This window comes from Zingiber officinale, chromosome 2B, assembly GCF_018446385.1.
Source record: "Zingiber officinale cultivar Zhangliang chromosome 2B, Zo_v1.1, whole genome shotgun sequence".
NCBI classification, from domain to species: domain Eukaryota; kingdom Viridiplantae; phylum Streptophyta; class Magnoliopsida; order Zingiberales; family Zingiberaceae; genus Zingiber; species Zingiber officinale.
In genome coordinates this window covers 101,892,436-101,903,362 of record NC_055989.1, presented here as the reverse complement: position 1 = coordinate 101,903,362, position 10,927 = coordinate 101,892,436, and the positions used below count along the sequence as shown (strand labels likewise).

The following is a 10,927-nucleotide window of genomic DNA, read 5'->3' as shown; positions in this document are numbered from 1 at the left end:
CCCTACTGATCTCAGTTTAGGGTTTCGATCGGAACTTGTAGGACAGGTTTCGTGTCGTCGTTAGGAATACACTAAGAGATTTATCCTTGATAGATTTTGATTTCTGTTCCATTTTCCATCTACGAGGCGTAGAACCAGGAGCGGTTGTCATCGTTGCTGCGAGGTAAGTATGTCAAGCAAGTTCCGCTGCAACTTTTAACTGATTGAGAAAAGTATATCATTGTTAACAAAGAAAGGTGAAAATCAGTATAAGTGCTAGAGGATTCCTCCGCCTTGTTCCCTCCGTCCCGATCTCGCCTTGTTACCTTGGATCCCGCCATTTGGCTACCTAGGTTTTGGCTAACTCTTATTTGGTTTATTTGTTTTGATGTGTAGTGTTGGAAAGACGTCGCTGATGAACCAGTATCCTTCATCATCCTCTTTGTTTATCGTCTCTATAAATCTGAGGTTTCCCTTACATTTGATAATTACTGATCTGGACTATTTTTTTTCTTTTATTTATCTTTTTTTTCCCGTAAACATGAAATGCCAATTACCTAGAATTGCAGTCCCCTTGTTATTTCACTACAAACCAGAGATAAGCGAGTTTCTGATCTCGGATTTATGGTGCTTATGGGTCGTTATGGAACAATTTCTTCATGGTCTAATTGTTGTGTAGCCTTCTATCTGCATTTAGTGGTCTCTTAAACCTCACCATTAGATATGTGCACAAAAAGTTTACACAGCAGTATAAGGTCACCATTGGCGCTGATTTTGCCACCAAGGAAATTCTAGTTGATGACAGACTCATTACCTTACAGGTGAGTTTGAAATTGAACGAACCATTGGCAAGCTTCTTATTGGTTCCTTCATTTAGTGCTTGAATTGTGCATCATTTTGTGGTCTAGATTTGGGATACTGCAGGACAAGAAAGATTCCAGAGTCTTGGTGTTGCATTCTACAGAGGAGTTGACTGCTGCGTCTTGGTCTATGATGTTAATGTCCGAAGATCATTTGAAACTCTTGATAATTGGCATGATGAATTTCTTAATCAGGTCCATTGTATTATCTCTTTGGCTTTCTAGCCTAACTTGGCATTTTTTTACTCTAATTTTGTATATCTTAATGCTTTAGTTTGTTGATTTTCTGAAATATAATCCCTTTTCTGGTATTAGTTTTAGATACATCAGGATCTTATAGACTGCATCTGGAATTGAGTCTTTCTTGAGCACGTGGCAAAGTTATAATGTCTTGGCTTCTAAATGTAACTCTTGCTTTTCTGATTTCCAGTTTATTAATTGCATTTTCTAGTCTCATTCACATGACATAGGACTGTATAACATATATGCTTGATGTTCAGGTTTTTCTAATTCTCTCCTTTCCATATATTTTCTATGGAAAATTTGTGAGAAGATGCGGTGTGGTCCTGAAAGCATATAAATTCTACAGTGGATATAATCACACTCTGTATCCCTTGATGGACTAGTTATGTCATCAGGCTGAATTGTGAACTCTTACTCCCTAAATTGAATACCAAATAGTTTATTTATTTTGGATTCAGTTTGCAGGTTCTGTTATATTCCTTAGTATGAGAAGCTTCAATTTGAATGGATTATCGTTATGGAGGGTCACTCAAGGCACACTTGGATTAGGACTTTCAGTAGAGATTTTTAGATCAATTTTGATTTATTGTAGGATGAATCCAAGTTAATTTTAGGTTTGGGTTAATCTTAATTGTGCTTTAATCTTATTTGAGCCTTTTCTCATGATTTGGTTTGATTTTGATATTATTAAATCTTTTTGTCTTATGAGTATAAGTTTCACTGTGAGTTGAGATAGATTGCTTTTGTTATTTTGGTGGCGTTTCATTGTGGTTGAGCTATATTGTTGTTACTATATTCACATCCAATGGCTTGAATTGTGATCTTGTTTGTATATCCACCCTGTTTGTGATTAAATTTCAAATGGCATGCATTCTCTATAGGAAGAGAATTGAACCATATTGGCAAAATGCTTTTGATTTATTTTTCTCTTTTAGTTTTTTTATGTTGTGAAAACAGGATGTGAATCACATATCCTTTTTAGACTTGAACATCTTGATATCAATGATATAGGATCTTATACATAAAAAAAAACTACTTCTGTTTATCTGATTTAGTTTGTATTGTCAAGGTACTCTGGTATGCTTGAAAAGGAGGTAAAGAACCCACATATTCCATATAGGTTCTATCAGCTTTGGGAGATGTGATCTCTGCTCTTGCCTCCAAGAACCCACATATTCCATATAGGTTCCTTCTAATGCTCATAGTCATTTGAGTGAATTATTGTCAAATAGAGGTACACCAATGTATTTGTTTTCTCGTTACTATTTATGTCCTTATGTCTCATTTTGCTAGATTTTTGTGGAGGGAGTCTTAATATTCATCAAATCTTAATCATCTGACGCATGCATGTCATATGCTTTAATGCACTGTCAGAATTATCCACCTTAAAATTGAGCTAGACAAAATGGTTCACCATCATCATCTGATCAATAACTGAAAGTGACGTTACTAAAGTTCTAGTGTTATTTGCATACACACACACATATTGTTAATATGGGCAGGCCATTGGCCTTCACTTAAAAAAAATATTGGAATAAGTGCATATGTGCATCTCACATAATAAAACAATCAATTTAAACAATTGCTTTATGATTAAGTATGCAAATTGCTACTCTCCATTCTACAAATCAAAGTGCAAGCATGGACAGACATATGTAAATGCCATAAATTTTTTTCTCATCAATGCTATATTGAGAACCAGATCAATTACAACATAGAAATTTCTCTGATATGCTAGCTAAAGGATTCATTTGAAATGCACTCTACAAGGACTGGATTGGTCTTACTTCATCATTTGAATTTGCAAATTTAGCTGGTTTAGTAGAGAAGATCATGTGAACTCCGGGATCTTCTTGGATGCAAGAACTCTCATGAATCAATGAGTTGTTGATGCTCTGAACATTGCTATTCACACTTGTGCTAATGGAGGGGACTTCAGTACTTGCCATTTTAGGTGCATCCATGAGAGCTTTGTCATTGACTTTGCTTCCTGCACTTTAATAGATTATTTCAAATGTGCAGATCAAAGAAGCTGAGCAAACAAGTAAAAATTACCAGCAAAAGGTTACTTATCTCATTTTCAATCTCTATTTGAGTAGAATTTACAGCATCTTTAATTTCCCTTATGTAAGCAACAAACTGCTTTATATCCATATTGACTATTTTATTCTATTCAGGTAAGAGAACTGGAGAATTAATTAAATGGTGAGAGGACAACCAAGAAGGATGTTGCAAAGTTCCCAAAGCCTCCAGTGGCTCCTTTAAGATGGAGGCCTCCTTTACAAAGAATCACCAATCAGTTGTCACCCTCAGGACATCAAACAAGCAGAGGTGCCTATCCAGTAATAGATAAAGAGAATTATCTATTAACAAATAAAACTACTGGGGAAGATTTAGTTAAATCTATGCACAGAGCAAGAAGGATAACGTTGGCACCAGTAAGAAGAATATTTGTGTACTATCTATTACCTTTTGATGTTGTAAGAAGAATAGTTATGTGTAATTTATGGATATTGACTTGATGTGCACAATATCTATTATCTTTTTATGTTGTAAGAAGAATATTTATATGTTGGTTATATGGATATTGACTTGGTGTGTTTAGATACATTGGTGCATTTTTATTTGTGATTTTGTTAGTGAATTAATAATATTAACTTAATTTTATGATTTACTTGGTGATAATATTGGTTTTTCACTATTTCGGAAATCGGATTTGTGTCGTTAAACAATATTGATATTACATCGGTTTTCCACCGCTGCAAAATCGGTGTCATTAACTAATATTACATCGGTCGTATACCGCTGCTAAAACTGGTGTTATTAACATATAATATTACATCGATTTTACACCCGATGTCTAAAATGGTAGACCTTTTACATCGCTTTCATAGACATCGGTCGAAAATGTAATAGACATCGGTAGAAAACCGATGTCTATGAGGGTTTTTGTTGTAGTGTTCGAGATGATGTCAACGTCTGAGGCCAAGTTCAGGATGGTATATGTAGCTGAAGCCGAGACGATGTCGGCGACAAAAGTCAAGTCAGGTGAGATGTCTGGATATGATACTGAGGAGTGGAGGATGTTGGCGACTAAGACAGAGGGATGATGTCAGGATTTGAGGCCAAGGCATGGAAGATGTCGGCAACTGTAACCGAGAGAAGATGCCAGGATATGAGACATGGATAATGTCGGCGATTGATGCTCTGACAAGGGCAATGTTGGCAATTGAAATTGAGGCATGGAGGAGGTCCGGATTCGAGACCGAGACATGAATGATATCTGCGATTAAGGCTGAGACAGGGGCAATGCTAGCGACTAAGACTAAGCCCTAGGTGATGTCAGGATCTGAATCCGAGACATGAATGATGTCAGCAACTAAGGCTAAGACGGGGACGATGTTGACGATTGAGACTAAGGCCGAAGTGATGTCAAGATCCAAGATCGAGACAAAGAATGATATCGATGACTACAACCAAATCTTAATAGTTATTTTATCTTCAAGTAAATTCTATTCCTTGAGATAAGTGGGCTAAGTAGATTTGATCAAACTCTTTATTTCATCTGGACTGAGTCTGATTTTTTCTTTAATTTTTTTTTATCAAGTTTGATCTACTTGATTTTGGCTGATTCGTCACATCAAACGGTATTGCAAGCTGAAACTAAAGAGAGGGGACGTGGTCCAAGCTATTGAATGTTGCATGCGAGAGGTCGGCGTTTCGGAGACGGCGGCTCACTGACGAATCATGGAAGTATGGAACTGATGAAAGTCAACTGGAGGCGTGTGAATGGAGATCGCGGCGGTGCGACTGCTTTGGAGGAGAATTTGCAGAGGGTGGCAGTTGGCATGGCTCTGTCAATGCCACTTCTTCTACGGTCATCGGGACGGATTTGGTGCACGAGATGGAGACATCAAAAGTCAACTCATGGCATGGTCAACTCTGTTGTCGTGAAAAATGAGGCACGCTTAAATAATGGAAAATGTCTTTTTTTTTTAAAATATTAAAGGGATAGTTTCCCTTAAAACGTCAAAATAATTAGTCAACCGAAGCATTTCTATTATGAATATCTTTAAATCTATCAAAATTTATATAGTATTTTTTATTAAAATTGATATATAAATTATACATTTAAAATTATTTTAAAAAACATAGAGAGAGAGAGAGAGAGAGAATATAAAAGTATAAAAAATTTAAAGATTATCATATGAGTTATAATTTTTTTTTAAATTAAATGAAATATAAATTTTAAAATTATAGTAATTTAGTTAAAATTAATGATGTTGTAGTTCTAGTTTTAGCTAAAATTGTTTAAAAATATAAAAATTATTACATAAATATTTTTTATTATTTAGTTAATCTAAAAACACGAGCAAAGTTTAACCGGTATTTAAAAATTAAATAACTATATAATTTTGGGCCAAAGGTTTTGATTTGTTTAATAAAAAAATACCGATAAATTTTAACCAAAATTATGATATTTTTTATTTATATTTCATTATTTTAATACTTACAAAATTAAATCACTCTAATCTATAAATTTTTTAAATATATAATGCCACATTTTCTTAAAAATATAAGTATTGAAGTAATTTTTGAAAGCATTGTGATATAATTTATACCAGTTCTTTCTTTTTTTTTTAATAAATTTTATTACTTTTAAATTTATTGTTTGAAAAAAAAAGTGAATGAAAATATATGGAATTGGCTGAATTAAAAAATAGTCCGGAACTTCAACTACTACATTATTAAGCTGCTCGAAGCATTAATTGAGCCATTTATAGCTGCCATTAACCTTAATAATGGACTTTAATCTGTTTCAAGCTTAAGTTTCAAATTCATTATTTCATCAAAAGTTTCATACAAAAGTAGACATTAAAAAGCTAAAAAAAATTAAGTAATTATACTCATGATAATCTTATAGATTTATCCATATTTAATTAATATTTTTAGAGCTTTATTTAAAAAAAATATATATAAAAGAAGATTAATGAAAAAATAAATATTAAAACTCATGATGATCCTCTAATTTTATTTCACTTTTACAGTTTTTCTAGTAATTTGATATTAAATAGTAAAATTACTTAAAGATATTTAATATTTTTTATTAAATCTCCAAAATTAAAAATTAAATATATATATATATATATATATATAATTTAAGAATGAAATAGATAAAAAATGATATTTTGAAAATTAAATGCACATATCTTTTGAAAAATTCTAAAAAAAAATAATACATCCTTTGAAAATGCCCAAAAAACATCCCCTCCAGCATTATGAAGACTAGACCGTGGGCCTTTTAGAGGTACAGTGTCACTATCAAATGCACATATCCTTTTTGCTAGCTGTCAGTGGGTCTTAATTATCAATACAATTAATTCAAGGGTCTATCCATCGCCGGCTGAGGCTCCACAGGAAATTAATAAAATAAATCACAGTGACTAAACAATCTGGGAGAAATTTTATTTCCAAAGGAATTATTCTTCAGAAATTTAATCTATGACAATCTATAATTCAAGTATATATATATCAACTCTATTGTGCCCGTGAAGATGGTGCATCTTTATCGATGAAATGCCGTGAAGTGCTCCCGATCGAGTAAACGAATTGATTAAACATCAGGCCAACAAATTAAAACATGTGCAATCTCTGTATTAATTAATTCACCTCGCTAGATCTGCATCTGCATGCGCATGAATCACATGAATGTAGATGAAAGCGATCGGTTTTGGCATCACCCTTGTAGGTGGAATTCAACAAATATCTTTCTTTTTTTTATTCTTTCAATGATTTTCTACTCATTTCATTTTTACATGTTATATGATATGTTATATGATAGAATAGATTAACCTACGGGTTGACAGCAAGGAAAGTTTAAGGAGAAGATTAGAAGAGATAATTCTTCTATATATATATTTTTTAAAAATTATTATTTAATATTTGAAAATTATTCTTCAAATAATAATTAAAAATATATTTATTTAGACTTTAAATTATAAGACTTAAATAAAGAAAGAAATTATGAAATATATAGATCATAATTCTTAACTTGTAAAAAAAAATTATTAATAGATTCAAAACATCTTAAACAAATTTAAAATATAAACACATAAAATTTATTTAAAATAACTTAAATTTTAAAAAGATAAAAAATTAAAAATAATAATAATAATCTACAAATCTCCCACATAAAACAACTTGTCCTTGAGGACAGAATCTTGCTGAGACAACGACGCATGAAGATCTCTTCTCGCTACATCCCTCTCACTGGTGACAGCTGCCAGCATCTTCTGCACCGCCTCCGAAGCTTCTCCTCATCTCCAGGAATCTGAGGCTCTTGCTCAGGGTTCACCTCCACAATGTGCAATTGCAACAATTGTAATTTATCGTCCTTGTCAACTCCAAAACCTTCCCTTACTTCTTTCTTATTATTGATCTCATCAACAAATGATTCCACCAATTTTAACTCTGCAATTCTGGTCACAGTTATAAGATCTCCGTCAGGATAATCTTAACTTTAAACCTATAAAATAAACATCATCGGACTTACTATGCCACATAAAAATAAAAAAAATTATAACTTTAATAAATTTCTCATCACAATCATAAACCCAACAAACAACTTTATATTCGATCCCACCATATCATTATCTACATTTTCTATTTTCTATCTTTATTTAATATTCATTTATATACTATCATAAATATATATATTTATAATATACATATTAATTAATTTATTAATAATATATTAGTTTTATTTAATAATTTTTAATAAATTATTAATTTAATAATTAATATATAATAATTAACTCCATTTTAAATTTTCACTAAATTTGTTTATGAATAAAATAATTTCATAAAAATATTATTGAAAATTTAATTATTTGCAACATTAGCAAATAAACCGTTACAATGAGATCATGAAATAAAACATAATATAATTAAAACAGAATTAATTAATAATTAACTTATTCCCTATTAATCACATTCATAATGTGTCTAGACGTGTTCAATCAAGTCGGCTCGAAGCTGGTGATGCACTTCTCTATCATATATCTTGCTATAATTCTAGAGGTATTCTCAGAATTCTTGGATAAAGCCCATGACTATTTGTGTCGGTGGAGGAGAGTCTTCATTGACTAATTAATTTATGCATCTCCTCCTCAATAATCATGTTGTGCAAAATAATGCATGTATACATGATATCCCTTAAGTCATTTTTGTACCAAGATCGCGTAAGACCTCTAACTATTGCACAATGAGCTTAGAGCACTCCAAATACTCGCTCCACATGCTTTCTTGAAGCCTCCTATCTCTCCGTGAATTTTTTCCTCTTGGGATCCTCGAGACACGGAAAGCTCTTCACGAACGTAGCCGGCCCATTCTGAGTATATACTATCTGTTAGATAGTATCCTTTTATATACGATGTGCCATTTATCGTAAAATTAATATCCGAATCATTTCCCTATAGGACAGCATAAATAACGATGATTCATTAAGAACATTTATATCATTGCGTAACCCTGCAACGGCAAAAAAAACATGTCATATCCACAAGTCTGCAGATGAGACAGCTTTAAGAATTATTGTTGGGACACCGTAATCACCTCTGGTAAACTGGCCTTTCCAAGCGATTAGGCAATTCCTCCACTCCCAATGCATGCAATCAAGGCTGCCCAACATTCCAGAAAAGTCGTGTCTCTGCTCATGCATTTTAAACAGGCGTTGAGTGTCAACAGCATTGGGTCTTCGCAAGTATTGTGCCTCAAACACATTGATCGTACATTGACAGAAGTTGATCAAGCAATCAAGGGTAGTTCTCTCACCCATTCATACATACTCATCCAGAGAGTTGATGGGGGATGCATATGCCAATTGATGAATAACCGCCATGCATTTTTGAAGTGGCGACAAATCTTTCCTTCCAATTGCGTCTCTCCTCCACTGAAAATACTCTAAATGATCTGTCAGGGCATCGACTATGCGAACAAATAACTCTCTTTGCATGTGAAATCATCATCCAAAGACTTCAGCATGAAATGTTGAAACATCCGAGAAGTAATCTCGGACAAGGCGAACATGCCCATCTTCACGATCCCGATCCACATATTTCCAATTTGTAGCTCTTCGAGAACTTCGAGTTTCTTGACGTCTCTACTCTTCCCACTCAAGTAGTGTAATCATCATTCGATCAACATCATCTTCCGCATCTTTCCGCATCTCATTTCTCCAAAATTCACGGATGTTATTTTCTCTAGAGCGATGAAGATCTTCAGACATTTCGAATATAATTGAAGTTTTAAGTGGTTCAAATCAGAAATATAATGAAATGGAGAATCATAACTTCCACATTGATATTTATAGACTAATTTGTAACAACTATTTTACAATGGCTACTTTACAATGCCTATTTTACAACGGCTATTTTATAATGACGATTTTACTACGTCTAATTTATAATGACAATTTTACAATGACTACTTTATAACAACTATTTTACAATGACTATTTTTATAATGGATATTTTATAATAGATATTTTATAATGGATATTTTATAACGGCTAGTTTGTATTGGTAATACAATATAAAGACACTTTTTATTTAACAAACTCATAGAGACCAACATAAATTTAAAAAAAAACTTACAAATCAATGAACCATAAAGTACAACATAAATTAAAAAAATATATAGACCTCAACAAATGACAAAGACCAACATAAATTAAAAAAACATAAATGTCCACAAATGACAAATCTATTGTAGGTCGTGTCTCTTTATAATTTCTTCAACTATTTTCATATGCCAATGAAGTTGTGACTCTATCATTCCACTCGTATCTTTCATAACCATATCATAGTACTTTTGCTTTAGCTCGAGTTCCTTAAGCGTCAATTTTTCCTTTTGATATTGTTGCATTTGTTCTCATTTCACGTTGAAGTCTTCGTCTTCTGTAACTTTGGCTTTATTATTTCTTTTCGCCTTCTATTGCCCTATTTGACGTGAGCGAATTTCAGAGTCACCATTAGTATCCAGATTGGTTGAAGAAATATGTGCTCCTGATTCGAAAGTCCTCGCCTTCTTGTCAGCATGACGACCAAGTGATTGAGGAGCCCATGTCTCACACTCTGTTATAATCATCCATATGTGTTCGTACATGAAAGTCTTATTCTTGTGTACCTTTTCCTACATATCATGTGTAGCGGCTAAAACATCAGCATCACTTTCACCACTAGTCTGATTGTTGAAAAAATTATTGTACCATCCTGAGAACTTACTGATACGGTACATAAAGGTAGAGTCTGATAAGGCCAGACAGTCAGAAGTCAAGGGGACATGGTTGTCAGAAGTCAAGGGAACATGACAGTCAAGGACAGTCAGAAGTCAAGGGGTATGGCAATCAAGGACAGTCAAAAGTCAAGGGGACGTGGCAGTCAAGGGTAGTCAAAAATCAATGGAACGTGGCAGTTAGCAGTTAGGAGGGGAAAGAAGGAGTTAGACCGCCTGACATCATTAGCCGTATAATTCCTGGTCGGGTACAAACAGATCAGGGTCCCAGATCTGAAACATAAGATGTAGCCTGGAGTTATGTCTGACTGGTCCCGACTGGTCGGGTTCCCTCAGCTCGGGTCGCATAGCTAAACCTATTACTTTCAATAAGACAACACTTGATCGATCCTTAAGGGATCCAAGCATACCCTTGCCACAGCTCGTCTCCCTCATCAAGACTCAAGTCAGATGGCACACCCGCATGGTCATCCTGAGCGAGCCGTAGCTAAACTCGGGCATGACAGAAAGCGCTAAGCGATAAACAATGTCAGGGAATCATAATCGCATGT

At 33.6% G+C, this 10,927-nt stretch overlaps 1 protein-coding gene across 1 annotated transcript; it reads left to right on the top strand.

The window, feature by feature from the left end:
• The first annotated feature begins 520 nt into the window (after positions 1-520).
• LOC122048499 (ras-related protein Rab7-like) lies at positions 521-1,179 on the top strand. Its single transcript, XM_042610062.1, has 4 exons — positions 521-606; positions 659-800; positions 888-1,034; positions 1,114-1,179. Exons 1-4 carry the CDS (start codon positions 521-523, stop codon positions 1,177-1,179), a joined length of 441 nt encoding a protein of 146 aa, XP_042465996.1.
• Positions 1,180-10,927: the final 9,748 nt, after the last annotated feature.